At 35.1% G+C, this 21,529-nt stretch overlaps 2 protein-coding genes across 2 annotated transcripts; one reads left to right on the top strand and one right to left on the bottom strand.

The window, feature by feature from the left end:
* The first annotated feature begins 3,686 nt into the window (after positions 1 to 3,686).
* Positions 3,687 to 7,837, top strand: LOC139892220 (replication factor C subunit 2). The gene is made up of 12 exons (XM_071875264.1): positions 3,687 to 3,824; positions 3,942 to 4,020; positions 4,243 to 4,322; positions 4,535 to 4,654; positions 4,793 to 4,862; positions 5,018 to 5,091; positions 5,812 to 5,932; positions 6,046 to 6,108; positions 6,755 to 6,814; positions 7,043 to 7,168; positions 7,255 to 7,338; positions 7,621 to 7,837. Exons 1-12 carry the CDS (start codon positions 3,781 to 3,783, stop codon positions 7,720 to 7,722), a joined length of 1,023 nt encoding a protein of 340 aa, XP_071731365.1. The 5' UTR covers positions 3,687 to 3,780; the 3' UTR covers positions 7,723 to 7,837.
* Positions 7,838 to 9,929: 2,092 nt separating this feature from the next.
* Positions 9,930 to 13,520, bottom strand: LOC139889093 (uncharacterized). Its single transcript, XM_071872062.1, has 10 exons — positions 12,918 to 13,520; positions 11,707 to 11,784; positions 11,381 to 11,422; positions 11,183 to 11,288; positions 10,904 to 10,974; positions 10,782 to 10,820; positions 10,573 to 10,677; positions 10,401 to 10,488; positions 10,202 to 10,248; positions 9,930 to 10,116 (listed from the first exon to the last, which is right to left on the bottom strand). The coding sequence occupies exons 1-10, from the start codon at positions 13,518 to 13,520 to the stop codon at positions 10,039 to 10,041; spliced, it is 1,257 nt and encodes a 418-aa protein (XP_071728163.1). The 3' UTR covers positions 9,930 to 10,038.
* Between the last annotated feature and the right edge of the window lie 8,009 nt (positions 13,521 to 21,529).

Genomic DNA, 21,529 nt, shown 5'->3' with positions numbered 1-21,529 from the left:
TTTGTATTAAACATGTATGCTTACTTTTTATGTTTAATAATGTGTTCCAATATTGTCATGATAGCTTAATTTATCTGTATGTTGCCATGATAGAAGTTTGGGTTAGCGTAATTATGTTAATTTAGTACGATTACTGTTATAATACTGAACTAGGAAGTCTGATAGATTTGTATGCTAGCATCTTAAGGATTGACCAACCTAGGCTGTGATCAGGACTTGTCCACCTATATGAAATTAGCTACTTCATAGGATTAAGACCCCTGGTTATACTATATCTGAAGATTCTATGAACTCGGTATGCCCGGAGTTCCCGAGAGACATCTAATGCACGTTTAGGACACGGAACCTAGGAATTGAGACATGAATGACCTAGTATGCCTATTGACTATTCCGAAGAGACCTCTTAGGAGCTGTTAAGATCTAGTTAGTGCCTTTACTGTATGACCCAAGCCTATTGCATGTTCTTGTCTGATTGTTGCCCTAGGTCTTAGTCATATCAACTGTTTAGGTATTCATTAGGTTGCTATCTGCTTTACTATCATTATGTTAACTGTAATGCTGTATAATTCTTGATTTATTATGATCTCATTAGTATGATGGAATGGTTGTTCGTTTTCATCTAAGGTTTTGCCAACTTAAACCGACGGATTCCTTCCGTTTGTGATCAATGTTCAATCAACACGGCACGTTGTTATTCAGTTACCTAAACTGATAACGAGTTTTAGGATTAGAGCTTAGCTCACTAATAAACCTAGTACTCTACTGAGGATAACCTCCGAGGTATTGTTACACTTCAGTTATACGACCAAGTGACATACTTCTCACTGCTCAAAGAGAACTCCGAGAGTTCAGAGTTAAGTAGGTCTGTGTAATTGGCTCATCCAACCAGATCTACATCATTTCAAGCATAGTCTTAACATAAGCATAATTACCTTTCCCTAACCCAACTCTGATATCTTGGTCAACATTTCCCTGATCTGCATACTCCGGATATCCTTCCACTTTATTTACTTTTCTGCATTTAGGACCTTTAGCTAAAATCAACTACTATCTTTTATCCAGGTAATTTAACTAAAAGACAGTTATCCACTTGATCTTCAATTTGTTAATCAGCATAAAAAACGACACTAGGTTAACTTACACCTTCTACACTTTAGAAAGTAAGAGTAAATTTAGGCCCCGCAAAATATAAATTAAACGAAAATCTCTGCATGCTATACCGAATCTGACGCCCTGTGACCTAACGACACCGCACGAATAAAACCGTCCGTTTTGAGTATATCAATCATCATTATTCAAAGTACACACAACTCCTGTTATTCGCAACAAATTTTATCTATAAACAAAGTTCTCTATGGAGAAGAGATGAATGTAATCTTTTGCGCCAAAGAATCCAGCTTCTCTTGGTTGGTGCCCTAATATCCTTGCAAGAGGTCTCAAGTTCAGATCTTGTGGTGGCCAGGGAAGGGTTTGAAACAACCATGGAGTAATCTTGCAAGGCTTGCAGTAGAGTATGGGGTTGGATTACTTGCCCTTCGGGTAATCCGAACATAGAAAACCTTATACGAAGTAACTTTTAATCTTGCTTCTCTTAAGGCAATTTTTAAATCTATATACAGTCCAATGATTAGGGGAAGTCTTTGTTATTAATGATGTTAGGAGGGAAGTTTATATGTTTTTTTAGTTTGAATAGGAAGCCTAATGGTCTATTCAATAAATATTCGACACCTCATCTATCACCTATAGGTTTAGAGTACTAGAGGACTAATGGGCTTATATGTAGAACATGTTGTTGAGATAAAATTAATTCTACGAATGGTATCAGAGTGAGTGAGGTAGCAGCTTCAACTTTGATCTTTTGGTTCACGGGAGGAAGCTAACCAATGGTACAAGAAATCGTTAGATCCTGTAAGGTTTAGTTTCTTGAAACAAGTATGATCAGAACGGGTTAAGTATGTCACAGCCAATTGGTTTTAGAGTATCAGGGAACTAATTGGCTTATATGTAGGACATGTTGTTGGACTAAAATCGATCTTTCAAAGTTTAAACCTCACTAGCATTACAAGGAAAGGGTCATAAACGGTCATTAGATAACTGCGTTATGTCGCGTATTAATAAATATTGGCTCTATTATCCATTTATGTATTTACCTCAATTTGTATAACTAGTGACCAACATCCACTCTACTTATCCCTTGAAACTTAAAATTCGTTTTATTTAGATCTAGAGACACTTGATATAATCCGAGCACCTTATAGAGTTAGATTCTCGAATAATACTTATAACCTCGCTGTATCACAATATTCTTTTTCTTTTATTCAGGTTAATGTCTACCAAAGATAGCTTGGTCAATTTTTATGTTCTTTCATGAAGGGCATGTAATTATCGAAAGGATGCTCCTTGAACCTTTGCTTTCGAATGACTATTTCATCTTACGAAGAAACTTCATGGGTTGGGGCTTTGAGGTTAACTAGATGGACACATCACTCTTACGAAGATGGGACCCTGAGTTGGGGCCACAAATATATGACGCCTAAGGACATCGAGTGGTCAGATTCTGAGGAAATTGCTCATTCGAGGATTGACAGTGGCTCACGATAACTGAAAATCATAATGTGACCAAGATACAATGTGTTGGCTAAGTCTAAGTAGTACTTGGATGCTTAATTTTAATATGGAAATGGAATTAGAAATGGCCGAAAATGGAATTAGTAAGATCATAATGCTCAGATAATGTTTGTATCATACTTGAATACACAAAATATCTGACTTGGGTTTGAGTTATCATAAATAAGAAATGCAACACAATGGCTTGTTACCCTCATTTTGGTAGATGTTAAATATAGGCATCATAAATATGCTCATATTATCAAGTTGATTCTCACTTTGCATTTGTATTATTACAAATGTGATTGAGCATGTTATTATTAACATATACTATGGCAAAATCAGTAGTCATTATGAACCAAGCATTATTCAATGTAAAAATATAATGTAATCAATGGGCGAGAGATGTGTAACAAACGAAATGCACGAGTTCAATAGCTTATTCGGTGTAAAACGGAACTGAATGTTACATAATAACACCATTTTTGGTGAAGAGTGGCATGATAATAAAACCGGAACTGAATTTTACACAAAATAAGCCAAGGAAAATGCGGTTGCAAGAAATAAGTTGCATTCAAGTAAGCCAATAAGACCACCGAGGCATCACCTGAGTGGTATACGAGGGGGCGGACTGTTTGTCCTCAACGAAGGCCCAGTTCGATTCCAAGGGTCGGGATGTAATTGGTAATGTCAGGAATTAGCTTCTCGGAGGGGGTTTTCCCAACCTTCAACCATATTATCAGGGTTGTTGCGATTTGAATTTCCCCCTAACACGTACATGAGTGGCATATGATCGCGAAGATGGTTAAACCCCTTCTTGATGATGACGATACTGCCGTTTAAAAAAAGTAAGCCCAGTAAGTCAGTAATAAGCTAATACAAACACCCCCGAGTACCGGACCAAATTCATTGCGGTAAGCGAGTAAAGTCTACTCTGGGTCGGATTCAAGTTCGAGTTTGATTTCACGATCAACGTGCGATTGGTGAATAAATTCATATTTAGGGCGTGAGTTTGTCTTTATTAAAAAAATAAAAATAAAAAATTTGCAGCCTCCGGGTTACAGTGCTTAACCCTTTCAGCCTTGTATATAAATTGAAGACCAGTCTTCATCACTTTTATTATTAAAAAAAAAAAGCGGGAAGAAAACACACACAAACACATAGTAACAAGCGATGGCGCCATTATTGCAGAGCTCTCAACCTTGGGTCGAAAAATAGTAACTAATCTTCTACCACTTCTTTTTATTTTTCCATTTCTTTTTATGTTATATCAAAATAAATAAATAATATCAATTGTAATATACGAATTTTTGTGAACATGATGAAATTTTCAGTAGACCGAGGCGAGTGAAGGATGTTGCTCACCAAGATGAGGTTGTTCGAGTCCTAACCAACACTCTCGAGACCACTAATGTAATTTCTAATTCCTTTGATTTTGATAAACACGAATTTTAGGGTTTCATATTTATTTTTGATTTAGATATGGAATATTGATGTATGTATACTTATCGATTTGATTTCATTTCGAGTTCAGATTGATGTTAATTTTACTGCTAATTTACAATTGAAAGTAATTTGTTTTGTTTATTATTAGAAAAACTGATTTTTTTTTTTTTTTAATATTTGTAAATGCAGTGTCCTCATATGTTGTTTTATGGGCCACCTGGAACTGGCAAAACTACTACTGCCTTAGCCATTGCACATCAGCTTTATGGGTACAGTTGACTACCTGAACTTGAATTAATTATGAATTCTCTTGTTTCTTGTTCGTTTTAGGCTTTGTTTTATGATTGAATGTTAATTACTTTGTTCCAATCGTGTCTATTGAGTTTGATAATTGGTAGGTTGAATTAAAACACATACAAGTTTCTTTAAAGATGGTGTCTATTGATTGCTAACTTGTTCATTAATCAATTTGTTTTCACAGACCTGAACTCTACAAGTCCAGGGTTCTTGAGCTCAATGCCAGTGATGATCGTGGAATCAATGTAGTTCGAACTAAAATTAAGAATTTTGCAGCAGTTGCTGTTGGTTCTGCGCAACATGGGTATATAATCCACACCCCTCCCTTTTTCAGAAAGAGTTAAAAGAAAGAATATAAAGTTCGAAAAAAGATACACAATAGCCACACTTCTTCCAAACATTGTTTAAGTTTTAGTTTAATTATTTTCTCTTCATAATGTAGGGGTTATCCTTGCCCACCTTTTAAAATTATCATCCTTGATGAGGCGGATTCAATGACTGAAGATGCACAGGCAAGTTCATTACTTCTTCTAATTATTTAGTTATTACCTTTGCTATCAGAATTGTTATGTCTCCTTTATATCTTTCGGTGCCAGTTATTTTTGAGAAGCCTAAAATTGTCCACATTCAGCGAAATTTAGAAATAACGTGCTCTATTCTGTTGCAGAATGCTTTACGTCGTACTATGGAAACTTACTCAAAAGTAACAAGATTCTTTTTTGTGTGCAATTACATCAGCAGGTCTGTTATCATATTTTTTCTTTGATAACACTTGACTTTGTGGTTAGTGATTATCTCTAGAACGATTATGTGCTTTGTTTATTGTTGATTATTTATATTTATATTTATTGCTGAGTTTGTTTTCTTCTTCTTCTCACCCCTCTGTGGAGTGTTGGAACTTAATATAATATAAGTTCACTACACACATAGGAAAATATGCCCAAACCTCAACCTGAAAATGGATTAAAGTGACTTATTGTGCTCACAACTCATAGAATGAATAAAGTAAAAACGTCCACTGTTGAACAATATACTGTTATATGCTGATGGCAGTGTAAAAAGAGTACCTAGGAATGTTTGACTGGGAACAAGCCCTTGATGAAAACTGTGAAGGATAAAAAGTTAGTCCATTAGAGGAAGATATTCTTCAACTTGATTGAAGTAACTTATCCTAAAAGTACTGATATAGACAGGTTTATATACGTGGAAGTAGAAAGATAGTTTAAATCTTCTTAAATCCTAATAACTTCTTTAAAAGAACCTGACAAGAAATGGAACCGCAAAATAATGCTCTACTTAACAGGAAATGAAATTGGCAAAGTTATTAACTTTGGGAGAATCATATGTTTGTATACTTTTGTTGTTTCGTTTTTTGTTCATACATATGTTTGTATACTTTTGTTGTTTCGTTTTTTGTTCATACATTTGTATATATTGATTGTTTATTCGTACCATGTGCAGGATCATAGAACCTCTTGCTTCCAGATGTGCTAAGTTCAGGTTCAAGCCACTCTCTGAAGAAATCATGAGCACCCGCATACTACATATCTGCAATGAGGAAGGCCTTAACTTGGACTCAGAGGTGGCAATTTGATTTACTTCATATGTGCTGACAATATTTGATTCCTGGTTAACTAATTTCATAAGTTAGTTTATGTTGTAATTGATATGGTAATTACTAATTGTTGCATACAGGCCTTATCAACCTTAAGCTCCATATCTCAAGGAGATCTTCGTCGTGCTATAACATTCTTGCAGGTAATGAATATTATGAATTTCGCTACTTTCGTATTCTTGTAGATCCACCTCTTGCACATCTATATTTGTATGCACTGTTGTAAGAACCCCCATTACTTCTTTTTAAAAGCAGTCTGTTCCGATTTTCTAAAATCCGTTTAATTAATCGGTCAACGTCCGTTAATGGGTCAAAATTGGATTTGTTGATCAAAGCCAGTCCAAGTCAAAATTGGTCAACATTTTAACATGAATTTTAAAGTTTTTGAACAAAATGAACGATTTTAGATAATTATATTAAAGTTTATGTTTATGGTTTTCTTCTACATTTACACCTATAATTTTGACATTTATTATTTAAATCTATAAAAAGTACAATCCAATTAATCCCCGAATTGCCGATTACTCCATCCAACGTCCCGACCGATTACTCCCCGAATAGCGAGTTTGCAACCTTGTTTGTATGTATGCATACTTGATTTTCTTTAATAATACCCTGTGGTTTCTTTGGATTATTTTTAACAAGAAGTTAGGGACATAAAAGAGATTTAACACAAGAGTATGCATGCTTGAATGCTTGATTTCCTAGACCACACCACACAAATAAGAGATTTCTTGTTTATGTTTCTCATTTTTTGTTACATATATGCTGTGTGCTAATTTTTCACAGGGAGCTGCTCGCCTGTATGGATCCTCGATTTCTTCAAAGGACTTGATCACTGTTTCTGGGGTAACTCAACTTTTTCATACAATATTACTTCCAAATCCAAAACATATTTGTGTCTATGCATTTTGGGATTTTATAATCTGATTTGCCATCTCAGAGAAAAGTGTGATATGCGACCAGTGTTTTTGGTTGTTTTACGCTTGAAGTTCCTTGTAAAATGAAACACGTTTCAATATATTTTGTTTATAAATCCCATTTTGAATACTGAGATTAATAAAAAAAATTAATCAGGTAATCCCACATGAAGTTGTCCAGGGTCTTCTCGCAGCTTGTAAAAGTGGTTCGTTTGACTCTGCAAACAAAGAAGTCAATAATGTTATTGCTGAGGGATATCCAGTCAGTCAGATGCTTTCACAGGTCAAACACTAATTCTATCAACCGTAATCTGAAAAAGAACCAAATTGTGTTTCAAATATTGATATTTTAATAATATGTCATTGCAGTTGTTTGATATGGTGGTTGAATCTGATGATGCAACTGATGAACAAAAAGCAAGAATATGCAAGAAACTGGGTGAAGCTGATAAGGTATTCATTTAATCCTATTTCATTTTCATTAGTTTCCGTTCGCTATTATCAGTATTAGCATTCTTATTTTGAAGCATGAAAGTCAGTGTCATAATTACTAATGGGAAATGGGTATATTTGTATTGTTATTTACAATTTATTGCGATGAAGTAATTAAATTTCTATCAACTGAAATTGGGGTTTGACCTCAAATGTCAAAGATATAATTTTGTTTAGATATCTTAATACAGTTGCATAAGTGTGATGTGCAAATAACATGGTTTGAATTGTTGGATTATGCAGTGCCTTGTTGATGGAGCAGATGAATATTTGCAACTGCTGGGTACATGCAGCTCAATTATCAAAGCATTTTCTAACATGCCAGAAGATTTTTCAAACGAGTAGTATTTTTCTGTTATGTTACTTGAAAATCATCCTTGGTAAACCGTTGGCAAAATGGAAAATTGATGCTATTGTGTTTCGCGTGTTTAGAAACCATCAAATGATTATCATGCTTGCTCTAATGTTAATCGTTCTTATTAACTACTGAATTGGCTAGATTCGACAAAAGTACCTTGGACCCACATAACCAAAAAGTCTATTCCATATTGAGATGATAATCGTAACTTGATTCGATGAATATCTACCCGATCCATCTAGACGGTCTAAATGGATATATAGCGGATATCAATATGAATATGGATTATGAGTGGGATGAAGTTGGATGTTAAGTTGTCATCCATGGAGACATTTGTTATCACACGGAATATTAATTAATAAATAATACATTAATATGAGTACAAATGTACATTATACATTGATCAAAATGCGTCTAACAACATAAAGAACCTAAAAATAAGTGTAGCAAAATAAGTTTGCAAGTGGTTATGTATTCTGAGTGTAAACTTTTTAGTGCACTAGTAAAAACACACAAGTTAAAACAAAGAAAAATAAACTATTTCAATTCGAACAGCCTTAAGTGGTTGTAAGTTATACTACTGCAACTCGATCTACTATGTTAGCATTCTTTTTGTAGATTTCACAAGTACAATAGTTATAGATTGACACAGTTTCTACTGCATAATGCGAGATTTGTGCAGCTGGAAGAAGAAATTGCTGCTGTGTGTTGCAAAATAGTTGATGCAATTGCTGCATAAACATGGTCTCCGCGCTTATGCTTGATTATAAAACTTATTATTTAAATGTATAAAAAGTATAGATTAAACCCTATAAGACTTGGCTGATTAATCAGCTATTAGCAATTTCTATGATCTTGTAAGCAAGGTTGCAAAATTCGCTATTCGGGGATTAATCGGTCGAGACTTTGGAAAGATTAATCGACAATTCGGGAATTAATCGGGGATTAATCGGATCGTACTGTATACATTTAAATATCAACTTTCATAATTTATGTGTAAATATAGAAAAAAAATCATAAATATAAAAATAAACTTTTACATAATTGTCTAAAATTGTTCATTTTACTCAAAACTATAAAGTTCTAGTTTAAATTCATGTTAAAATGTTAACCATTTTTTCCTTTGACCGACTTTCATTACCAAATTCAATTTTGACCCATCAATTGACGTTGACCGTTTAATTAAACGGATTTTTGGAAATCGAAACGATTTGCTCTTAATAATGATTAATCGGAGATTAATCGGCGAGTAATCGGGTTTTTTACAACACTGCTTGTAAGTATTTAGTCAAAATTTTGTAGCCGGTATCAACCAAAGCTTTTATACATGACCAAAGCTTGTATACATGTTCCTTTTTCATTCAACACGTAATGTGGAATAAATATACAAAATCACCGAGTACAATTTGTTAAAACAAATTTAATTATTTAAGTGCTACTTTTCAAAATGAATTTGTTACTAACTAGAAAAAATTCGACCGCGCGTTGCTGCGGTTGTATTCGGCGCGCGATCGAATTTGGATATACCTTGTTTGGTACCTAATATATCTAATAGGTTGGGTTGTTTGTTAGACGTGTATGTATATGTATGTAATTTAGCCCAAACTATTTAATTTTTTACCGATATCCGTTTCGCGTATAGTTAGTCGCGTCGTGTTTGTAAAATTAATTCGAGTTGAAAGGTGGTCCCGGAAAAATTTAATTCACACCGAGCGTGAATATAGGGCCTGTTTGTAAAATTAATTCGAGTTGAAAGGTGGTCCCGGAAAAATTTAATTTACACCGAGCGTGAATATAGGGTCCGTTATTTAGTGTTTTTTAACGATGTCCGTTTCGCATATAGTTAGTCCCGTTGGGTTCGTGAGATTTTTTCGAGTTGAACGGTGGCCTCGGAAAAATTTAACTCGCACCGAGCGAGAAGATATGGCCCGTTATAAATTCGGGTGGAGTAAGTTTTTTTAATTTTAATAAAATTATATATTTACATTTTTTACTCCTGAAAAAGTGTAAATTTGAGGGGGCGATGTGTAATTTGTGGGAAAGTTGAGGGGTTATTTGTAGTGTGAACGCAAACTCAAAACGACATCGCGATATAACTCAAACGACCAAGAATCCCATAACTCAAACGACCAAGAATCCCATGTGATTTAGCTTATAGGGGTAATAATAACTAAAGTAACATCTAAAATGCAGAAAGAATTCACCATCAGCTAGTGTATAAAATAACCCAACCAAGATGCAACAGCAAAACGAACGACTTCGGTGACAGGAAAACAGCATCGAGTTTGTAGCTGATTTCATGGTCATCTCAATTGCAGTTTATTGTAACGGTCAGCTGCTATGGACAACGACTGGATCGAAACAGGGTAAGATGAGCCCATCTGCAAAACATAAATAATTTTAGACTTGACAACTTCAATGTTATTAATCAAAATCGTTAGTAAACATTCTACTTCAAAATTATACCGTGCTGCAGATATGAAAGGTGGTTACGTATCCAGCATACTTGGAACCTACACAAAGAGAGACAAAGTTAGTCCTTTTCAGCTGTCGCAAAATCATATATGAAAATTAAAAAATATATATATAATAATAATAATAATAATAATAATAATAATAAAAAGATGCCGGCGAGTTTTCAAACATGAATCATGATGGTACATACTTTTCTTTAGTCCTGCAGGCTTTGCAAGTAAAAGAGCATTAACAAAGGCACCAACATTTTCGCATAAAGCTTCTTCTGTGAAACTGACCTGTTTCGTATATTTTTCAAAATCGTTAGTTTTGTATCACGTGTAACGTAAACATAATTTTAAAAGAAAATAAGGTATAAGTACCTTTCCAAGACCAACATGAACAATAGCAGACTTATCTTTCTTAAACTTGATGTTTTTCTTTGATTCTTTCACTGCCGTTGAAATATCAGTTGTCACAGAACCATCCTGTACAACAAGATAAACAAGTCATAAGCACGATTTTTGATTACAAAGCACAACAATGTAAGTCGTTTAACAAAAATATATAAATAACAAAAGAGGTGACTCACTCTTGCATTCGGTGTCAATCGATTCAGTTTTTTCGATATCTGCAGCATTCAAAAACATCATTTCCATTAAGTAATAATCAAAAATAAAAAATTGTCGATTTCGCAAGATATATAATATAAACCTCTTTTCCAATACGTGGCATCAGTTGAGGAACTGCAATACATTTGTCGATTTCTTTAATGTTAATAGTGCCTGCAAAAGTTGTATCAACATATAAGCATCAAGCAACAAGATCAATTGCCAACCTTGACTTTGACCGACTTTGACCCGACTTTTTAGTTTTGACCGAGACGTTATTTGGTGAAACTGGACGGGCTAGTCACCAGACCGACTAGTCGGCCGAGACAGCTGCCGTTCACAACACTGAGAGTACGTTAACATAAGTTGAGTGGCCCATTACCATTTTTTATTCCTTCAATAAGATCCTCGCCACCCACCAAATCAGCTCCTGCAGCTCTAGCCTCGACAGCAGCTGCTCCGTCAGCAAACACGGCCACCCGAAGTGTCTGTGAACGACAAACAACATGAGGTAATCTAACTACAGTAGTAGCACTAAATATTATTCGATACTTAAACGCTAATCGAACATGAATAGTACCTTTCCACTGCCATGAGGAAGAGATAATGACCCAGTAAGTTTCTGCATTTGCAAAACAACGTACCAACGTAACATGAACATGTCAAACAACCATAAATTTCACAAAAACATATTAGCCAAGAAAGTTCATTATAACAAAAATTAGTAATTTTCTCCATGATAGCATTTTTGGAAGTAAACAGAAAAAGCTTTGAATAAAAAACTGATTCGGGTACATTTATCATTAACATGAAAAACTTTATCCCTTAACCCGTTTTACGATATTGACTGGTTGAACTTATGTGATAATCCATGGTCTTATCTAAGTTTAGAGAATCAAAAAATACCAGATCTGTTCGGCGCAGATCAACGGCTAATTTCACATGAGCTTCCAAGGTCTCGTCAAAATTTCGCTTGGCATTTGCCTGAAAGTTCAATAAAAAGTGAACATGTGAAGAAACAGAGAAGGAAGCCAACACAATTTAGGTCAAAATAATCAGATCAGTCACTACAGATAGATCAACATGAATAACGAGCATTTAGATTTTAACGAACTATTCGAGCTCAATCTCGTATATCTCCAATTCGAGCATTATATTTTACAAACTCGAGTCGAACTCGAATAAAAATGATTACTCGATTAGTTTCACGAGTCGAACTCGAGCACATTAAAATTCGACTCGACTAGATCGAAACTCGTTTAGATTTCTCGCATCAAACGAGGTAATCGATAAAATCTATTATACTAACAAGTAATTAATACTCAATTTATGTTTTAGATTATAATTTTACAAGCACAAATTAGAAGTACTAGCATTATATATCATTTAATTATGAATAAATGTACTGTACTTAAGTTCCATGCATGTACCCTCCATTTATAAATTATAATGCTCTAATTCTCAAATCAACTTGTGATGTTGAGTTGGCATTCAGAACTTTATGTGAAAATTATTGTTGAAACAAAAAATATTTCAAGATTAAACAAGTATCGAACTCGAGCTCTAACATTTATTGATTTTTTTGAGCTCGAACTCAAACAAAATTTTGAAACTTTGATGGAATTCAAGCCGAGCTCAAATTTTCTGATATTTGATTCGACTCGGTTCGTTAACATCCCTAGATAAAAGCGTATAAAAATATATGTGAATATTTAAGTCTATGTACAAGTAACATGACAATAGTTGACTAGTTGTACCTACGTATATATTTGTGTCTCTATACCTAAAAGCATACGCAAATATCTACACTTGAAGGCTCTAAATCTCCTAAAACGCCTAGAGGAAGCTACCACACGAAATAAAATCAATACATTGTATTTAGACTAATTATACTTAAAGGTGATCCATATATACGTACACACGAATACGTTGCTACATTGTTATCAACTATTAACAGTTACATTGTTAAACGGAGTATTTCGCTAAACGAACTACTTATTCAAGCATCAAATCATCTTATACCTTGAATCCGATTATCGAGTTTCAGTTCTTAAATTATATCATTAACAATTTCAACAACATGTCAACATTATATCGAATCGAATAAATAAACAAACCTTAACAAGGTGTACAGCTTCTTTAAGATCATGAACAACTTTTTGTGCTTTACACTGTTTCTGCAATGGATCAACTTTAATCAAACTCGGAAACGGAACTTTTTGTTCTTCAACACCACCTCTAAAAACCCTTCTCACAACCCTATTTTGGGCTTCAATTTTCAACCTTTCTGCTTCCATTTCATCATTCGCCGTCTTAATTTCATTCTCCGTTTTATCCTCCGGCAACGGCGCCACTTTTGTACCAAACGCAGCATCCCACGATGATGATGATGATGATAAAGGAGTGAAATCTTTCACGAACCGAACATCTTCACGACTCCAACCACGGGGATCCACATTGTTATTTGGTTGTGAGGTTCGGGGATTTGGGTCGGGTTGTGGAGATGGATCTTTGATTGGGTAAGAAACGGGTTGAATGGATGCTGATTGGGGCGGTCTGTTACGATTGGATTCGTTTGATGGTGATGGTTGATTGGAATTGGGAATAGGATCTGGTAGTGATGATGATGATGAACATAATGATCTTGATATTGAGAATGATGAATTTGGGTAGAATGAGTGCCGACGAGCTTGAGAGATAAGACGGTGAAGGGCCGCCATGAAATTACAAAAATGAGGGTTTTAGTTTACGATGAGCGAGGTTCAAGTAAGCCGAGCTTTTACCGGATTCGGGGTTTTTGGTAACAGGTTTAGGGTGTGTTTGGGTTAGCAGCTAGTTTGATTGAGCTTATATTTATTTTAATAAACTTAGTCATAAGCTTCGTTTATAGTAGACAAAAAAAGTAGAGCTTATGAAAATCATAAGCTCTGGAAAAATAAGCTACTTTTAGTAGCTTGTGAAAAAAATAGAGCTTATGAACTGAAAAATAAGCTCCAGCTATCTTACCAAACACTTATAAAATATAATAAGCTCCAACTATCAGCTTTAAAAATAAGCTCCAGCTTCAGCTCCAGCTCCAGCTCTATTTCATAAGCTCCAGCTCCAGCTACAAGCTCCAGCTCCAGCTACAAGCTCCAGCTCCAACTACTTTCATCCAAACACACTCTTACTATGGATATAGTGTATTTGGTGAAAGTTTGAAGCCTAAATCAAGCATCAAGGATAATCAAGCATCATTATTAAGATATTTTCTTTGTTAAAAAAATCAAAAAATAAAAAATAAAGAAAATTCTAATCATATTAGATGATGTCCATTAACTAAATTAATTTTGAAAAATTAATTTTTTTAATTAAATGTTAAAAACTATTTGTAAACGCGTATTTAACATGTTAAATATACGGAGCATTTTAATACGCGAGTCTAAGCAGCTTCAAGAAAAATCCTAGAGAATCCAATCGACTCTCTGAACTCTTTCAATCCAAAATCTTTCAATTCAATTATCCACGTATTGTGATGATTTTATGGATTCATCCAAGGTTCGACTACTAGTGTAACTTTAATTTGATGATCAAGCTTCCAGAATAAGTTTTTCTACGGTATTAAATTAAATTGCTTGGGACTTAACTTTGACGATTTGTCTTACAAGTTGCTCATCCTCCCCCACCTGTATCATCCAAAAAGATAGCCTCGATTCTCTACACCACCCGTACCATCCAATTGATCTTCTTTTATCAATCCATCACCTCCAATGTTTCTTAATCTCTACGTGGTGTGATGTAACAAACAGGTAACATATAATGTTTTTGAGAAATAGATTTATGTTACTCCTCTTCTGTAGATATTTCTTTAGTATGCTCAAACAATGTTGTTGATTTTGATCTTTCATACAATTTTAGATATTTAGTTTTTGTATGTTATTAAAAAGGATCTTCCTTTTGTATTTCTTGATTCATTGTAGCGTATTAGGTTGATGATTTTCAAATTTTGTCCGAATTATAACTTGAGTTTTTGTACCTTAGGAAAATACTTTTAATTTCATTTACTTTAATAATCGATTTTTTATATCGATGCAAATGCTGGTGTTGGTTTTGTTATGTTCGGCTGAAGCTTCCCTTTTATTTTTGAAACCCTAATTTGGAGTTTGTATTAGGTTTATGTGTATCTGAATTGGGATATACAGTTAACTATACGTATCAACTATAGAACATTTTGTTAGAGGAAAGGTTAAACTTAGTAAAGAAAATTGGGAGTGGATTTTTAGGTGAGCTTCATTTAGGTATTTCATGAATATTATTTTTCTTTATGCATTTTTAAATTATTTGGTGGCTACTCGAAAGTTATACATATGTTTGATGATATGCAGTTGTTAATTTCCAAAGTAGAGAAAAAGTTGTTGTTAAACTGGTGTAGTTTGATGACAATTTTTTTGTAGGTGTTAATTACTATAATTCATATAGCTTTCTGGAACAGAACCTACAAGTATATATTAACCTAAGTTGCAATATGATCATTCGTTGTTCTGTAGTTTTGTTCTACTCCAGATTATTAGTTAATCAACAGTAGTTTGGATGATACTTTAAAGCCTATTCATGGCATTTGGGTATTATATTTTGAACAGATCAATTCGGTCATGTGTCTTTTTCGAATCTTCATACACATAAAATAATCAAAGGATGTAATGGCTCTAGGATGTGAGGTAAAACTTAAATTTTTTACCGCGTGCATAAATGGGATAATGAGTATATACATCTATTAATAGTAGAACATGATGGTGAAAAGGTATGCTAAATATGGTAGCTTCGTAATTTATATAATTAAACCTTTCATGTACTCAACATCACATGACACTTTTCATAGGTGTTGGTGAAACTGAATAAGCTAAAAATGCTTTGAAAGAAGCTTTGAAAATGACCAACAGGATTTAAATTAGTATGATGCAATTTCGCTTCATAGGAAGAAATTGAAAGGAAAAGGGAACGGAACGGTAGGAGCTATAGAGATGAGGCATTTGTTGCTGTGGAACCATAAAGGTTTAAAACCATAGGTGAAAGAACAACTTTGAGGCAAGAACTTGCTACGACTTTAACATTCGGGATTTTCAAAGAACCACGAGGTTGAACCGTTGTGATGGTGAGTTTTAAAAAATTACCTAGACTCCATTGATATATTCAGGTGCCGGGTTGCGTGGAAAATATATCGGTAATTGTACATATATTTCACATCTATTTGTTCATATTTTGCAGCAAAATGTATAGTCAAATTGCAATAAAAACTATATAGTAGGCAAGTAAGGCATGATTTTTAGTGATATACAGGGTTTTCCATTTCATTTATTTATGTAACAAACTAATAAAAAAAAGATTAGTAATGTTCTCTTTAGAGTTTTGTGTATGATCAAAGCAATCTGGTAGGTCTTTATATCACTTTATAATAGGAAGATGCTTGAGCAAAACTTTTTATGTGTGTGTTAATAGTTTATATTGCAGAGGTATTAACATCTATTTCGCAAGTTTCAGGAAGACATCCATTTTCTTGATTAAAGACTGATGCTAATCGACTATCTTTTGTTACATTTCACGTGGTCGGCTAGAGTTTGGATGGATGCTAAAGGTCTTTTATGGGATGCTAATTTCAACTTTTGTCATGGCCTTCAAGCATTCATGATATCGGCCAAAAAGTTACATTTTTACCCCCAAAATTAAGTCCTAGAACAATAAAGATTCAAATTTTGTTGGCAAAATTATCGCTTTTTCGGTTGATTTTGTAGATTAAGTAATTACGAAGGCGATGCAAAAAGAATCAAATAAAACGGAGTTAAAACGAAGATTCTAGAGCGAAAACCGGTGAAAGACAAGAAATTAAGTTACGATTCAGTGAATTTCAGCTGACCAGGCAGCCAAACGGCATGCCAAACAGCCTGCCTGGCTCACAAACGGCCTGCCACATGCCCTGATCAAATGGCCCCTGCAAACGGCTTGATCTGGCAAACGGCCCCTGCAAACGGCCTGTCAGCCGTTTGCAGGCAAATTTCAAGGCTATTTAAAGGACTCTCTTCATCCATTTCAACACACACTCAATTTGTAATTCACTTTATATTTTCAAGCTTTTAGTTAGTTTTTAGTAGTAGTTAGCTTAGCTTTTATTTTTCGGAGGATATCCCGACGAGTCCCTGCGATCTCGGGCAGATTTCTTCAGCCTTTTCAGGTTTTTATCCCAAACGCTTGTCTTTTGTATTAAACATGTGTTCTTACTTTTTATGTTTAATAATGCGTTCCGATATTACCATGATAGCTTAATTAATCTGTATGTTGCCATGATAGAAGTTTGGGTTAGCGTAATTATGTTAATTTAGTACGATTACTGTCGTAATACTGAACTAGGAAGTCTGATAGATTTGTATGCTAGCATCTTAAGGATTGACCAACCTAGGTTGTGATCAGAACTTGTCCACCTATATGAAATTAGCTACTTCATAGGATTAAGACCTCTGGTTATACTATATCTGAAGATTCTATGAACTCGGTATGACCGGAGTTCCCGAGAGGCATCTAATGCGCTTTTAGGACACATAACTTAATAATTGAGACATGAATGACATAGTATGCCTATTGACTGTTCCGAAGAGACTTCTTAGGAGCTGTTAAGATCTAGTTAGTGTCTTCACTGTATGACCAAAGCCTATTGCATGTTCTTGTTTGATTGTTGCCTTAGGACTAAGTCATATCAACTGTTTAGGTATTTATTAGGTTTCTATCTGCTTTACTTCCAGTATATCAACTGTAATGTTATATAATGTTTGAACTGATATGATCTCATTAGTATGATGGAATGGTTATTAGTTTTCATTTAAGGTTTTGCCAACTTAAACCGACGGACTCCTTCGTTTGTGATCAGTGTTCAATCAACACGGCACGTTATTCAGTTAACCAAACTGATAACGAGGGTTAGGATTAGAGCTCAACTCACTAATAAACCTAGTACTTTACTGAGGATAACCTCCGAGGTACAACTACGTTTCAATTATAAAACCAAGTGACATACTTCTCACTGCTCAAAGAGAACTCCGAGAGTTCAGAGACAAGTAGGTCTGTGTAATTTGCTCATCCAACCAGATGTACATCATTCCAAGCATAGCCTTAACATAATGCATAATTACCTTTCTCTAACCCAACACTGATATCTTGGTCAACATTTCCTTGACCTGCATACTCTGGATATCCTTCCACTTATTTACCTTTCCTCACTTAGGACTTTTAGCTTAAACCAACTACTATCCTTATATAGGTAATTTAAATAAAAGACAGTTATCCACTTGATTTTCAATTCGTTAATCTATTCAAAAATACGACACTAGGTTAACTTACACCTTCTACACCTTAGAAAGTAAAAGTAAATTTAGGCCCTGCATAATATAAACAAAACCACTGTGTGCTATCCTGATTAACTGAATCTGACGTCATGTGGCCTAACGACACCGCACGAATAAAACCGTCCGTTTCGGCCACATCATAGTAGTAACGAGTTTTCTGGCGCCGTTGTCGGGGATCGAATATTTTGATTGAGAAAGATTTTAAACAGACAAAAGTATTGTTTGGTGGTGTCTAAGAAAGACAATTAAACACGGACTTGGTTGTTGGATTTTTTGAAACAGTCTCCAATTATATTGGAACCAAAAGTACCTGCCTCTCCGTAGTCGGCCTGACCACCTAGATACAAGTAATCTGTAAGAAATCCTATCAGTTGAGATATCCGATAAGGTTAGCGACCGAATTTCAAGAATAATTGTTTTTATTAAATTATCGATCCTTTTAGTCAATTAATATTTTCTAAAAGTTACTTTTAAGTCTTTTTAAACAGAAAATCTAAAAAAAATGGAACAACAAAATATCCTTGCTTCTATGCATAAGTCGTGCTTAGAGGGAAGAGGAGTGATCCGAACGTTTACTTAAACAAATTTATCAGTCTGGTTGACTCTTTTAAGAAGGAAGAAAACGAGAAAAATATTTTGAAACTTCATCTTTTTCAATATTCGCCTTCTACACACGCTTTAGCATGGTTTGACGAACTTAACCTGAATTCAATACACTCATGGGAAGAACTAGCCACTAAATTTCTAAACAAATTTTATCCACCCTCCCTACAAACCTGTTTAAGAAATGACATCACAAACTTTTCTCAAAAAGAAAACGAGTCATTGTGTCTAGCATGGAATAGAATAAAGATGATGCTTAAAAGATGTCTGAATCATTCGTTAAGTCGAGACATAATATGTACGCTTTACAATGGTTTGACCAAAAATGATAAGTCTCTCCTAGACATGGCCTCGCAAGGCAATTTCATGTCCAGAACAGCAGTCGAAGCATGGAATCTCTTGGATACAATAGCCGCACAACAGGAAGATTGGAGCAATGAAGCTGCTGAGAAGGATCACGTCTTCGCGCATACAATAAAAATGCTGGAAATCAGGTTACAAGATCTTACCCTCACTCTCCAAAGTTTACCAATTTCTAAAAACTCCGATGCTACTAGAACCAACTAAGGTATCCTTACCCTAGATGGGCACATAAACTGCAAAATAGCTCGGATCATAATATAATCTTCCCATTACACAAACATACTCTCCACTCTAAGGAAATTCTAGTTGAATTTATGAATAAGCAATACATGATAAACCTTTAAGTCATAGAATGTCAAAATAAGTTCGACACTTTGATAAAGACTTTTGAAGAATTAATAATCAATTTTCAGCTTACGCTTAAACGTTTAACCACTAAAGTTGATATAGAGTGTAGTGAGTTTGATGCCCTAGTAATCACTAGAGGAGGGAAAGAAACAACTGTTAATATACCCATACAAAATTTTCCAGATAAGGAACTTGTGTCAATTGACCCAGTTGTCAATCCACCAGAATCTATCTCTCCTAAGGCTCCTGAAATTATTCCGCGCGCCCGCATACCTTTCCCAGGTAGGCTTAAGAAGGAAAAACAAGAAGCGCAATTCGCTAAGTATTGGGATATTATCAAGAACTTGCATTTGAATATACGACTAGTAGATGCTTTAGTAGAAATGCCAAACTACGCTAAATTTTTCAAAGAACTGCTTTCAAACAAAGAGAGATTAAGAGAGATAGTTAGCTTGCCCTTAAGTGAAGAATGCTCATTAGTATTACAACATGGTATTCCCCTAAGTTAGAAGATACAGGAAGATTTATGGTACCTTGCTACTTGCAAGATGTCCAAATTAGCAATGCGTTAGCAGACTTAGGAGCCAGTGTAAACCTAATGCCCTATTCATTATTCAAAAAGCTAGGATTAAATGACTTAAGACCTACCATAATGACTATCCAACTCGCTGACAGATCAATTAAGATTCATCGAGGAATAGCTGAAGATGTCCTAGTCAGAGTGGATAAGTTCGCATTTCCCGTTGATTTCGTCACTATGGATATTGAGGAAGACACGAAGGTCCCACTCATTCTTGGTAGACCATTCCTGAATACTGCCAAGGCCGTAATTGATGTGCACGAGAAATCACTGAAATTAAGGGTTGGAGGAGAAGAAATCACATTCAATGTTGACCATCTCATGAACCATCCTCGCGACGAAGATGCGAATCTCTCCGATTCTTTTCAAGAACTCGTCAACGAATACCTGGAAGAAACCATGGCTATCTGTAGTCAAGATCAAATTTCTAAGGATCTGTTCTTTACACCTCCTGAAGGAAATCTCGACATCCATTCAGCCATAAACCCTAGTCAACGCAATTCTCCCCTATCTGAAAGTAATTTTCTTGGCAAGACTATCCGAATAGCACCGCTAGGACAAGGCATTCCCCTACCTCTGTTAAGGAGAAGACCGAATGAAGAGACAGATTTCATTCCGGTATTTCAGGAACCCCAGTCAAAAGAGGACTGTGGGGAAATTCCTGAACCAACCTTCGAAACTAAGGAAGACGTTTCTTAAGAGGAAGCATTAAGAAGGACAATTTCCAAAAACGAAGAACAGATATCATCAGCGACCGCTACTGAAGAATTTATAATTCCAGGAGAGATATGACTCGTTAGACCGAAAGAAGATAGCTAGAATGAAGCCCTCTATCGAGGAACCTCCGGATTTGAAATTAAAGAAGTTACCCGACAATCTGGAGTATGCATTCTTAGAAGGAGAATCGCAACTCCCCGTAATCATCTCAAAAGACCTCACGCCACAAGAGAAGGCAAAATTGATTCAAGTTTTGAAATCACATAAGAAGGCAATTGCTTGGAAGATTTCCGACATAAAAGGAATCAACCCTAACTATTGCACCCACAAGATCTTCATGGAAGATGATTTCAAACCATCAGTTCAGAGGCAAAGAAGGGTCAACCCTATGATTCAAGAAGTCGTCAAGAAAGAAGTAATCAAACTTCTGGACGCCGGTCTGATCTATCACATTTCTGATTCACCATGGGTCAGTCCTATTCAAGTGGTACCCAAGAAGGGAGGGACAACCGTAATTCAAAATGAGAATAATGAGCTTATTCCAACACGGGAGGTCACCGATTGGAGGGTTTGCATAGATTATCGTAAACTAAACGATGCAACCCGAAAAGATTTTCCATTACCTTTCATCGATCAAATGTTGGAACGTCTATCAGGAAATGAATACTATTGTTTCCTCGACAGTTTTTCCGGCTACTTTCAGATTCCCCTCGATCCAAAGGACCAAGAGAAGACAACCTTCACCTGT

This window comes from Rutidosis leptorrhynchoides, chromosome 2 (genome assembly GCF_046630445.1).
Source record: "Rutidosis leptorrhynchoides isolate AG116_Rl617_1_P2 chromosome 2, CSIRO_AGI_Rlap_v1, whole genome shotgun sequence".
Taxonomy (NCBI): Eukaryota; Viridiplantae; Streptophyta; class Magnoliopsida; order Asterales; family Asteraceae; genus Rutidosis; species Rutidosis leptorrhynchoides.
Note: the sequence above shows the minus strand (reverse complement) of the source record. Positions and strands in the feature narration are given on the sequence as shown.

Coding starts and splice junctions, on each gene's coding strand:
- LOC139889093 (XM_071872062.1), bottom strand. CDS start 13,520: ATGGCGGCCCTTCACCGTCTTATCTCTCAAGCTCGTCGGCACTCATTC. Junction 11,423..11,706: donor ATCTGCGCCGAACAGATCTG/GTATTTTTTGAT, acceptor TTGCAAATGCAG/AAACTTACTGGGTCATTATC. Junction 10,117..10,201: donor CCTTTCATATCTGCAGCACG/GTATAATTTTGA, acceptor TATGTTTTGCAG/ATGGGCTCATCTTACCCTGT.
- LOC139892220 (XM_071875264.1), top strand. CDS start 3,781: ATGGCGCCATTATTGCAGAGCTCTCAACCTTGGGTCGAAAAATA. Junction 6,109..6,754: donor GTGCTATAACATTCTTGCAG/GTAATGAATATT, acceptor AATTTTTCACAG/GGAGCTGCTCGCCTGTATGG. Junction 7,169..7,254: donor TCAGTCAGATGCTTTCACAG/GTCAAACACTAA, acceptor ATGTCATTGCAG/TTGTTTGATATGGTGGTTGA.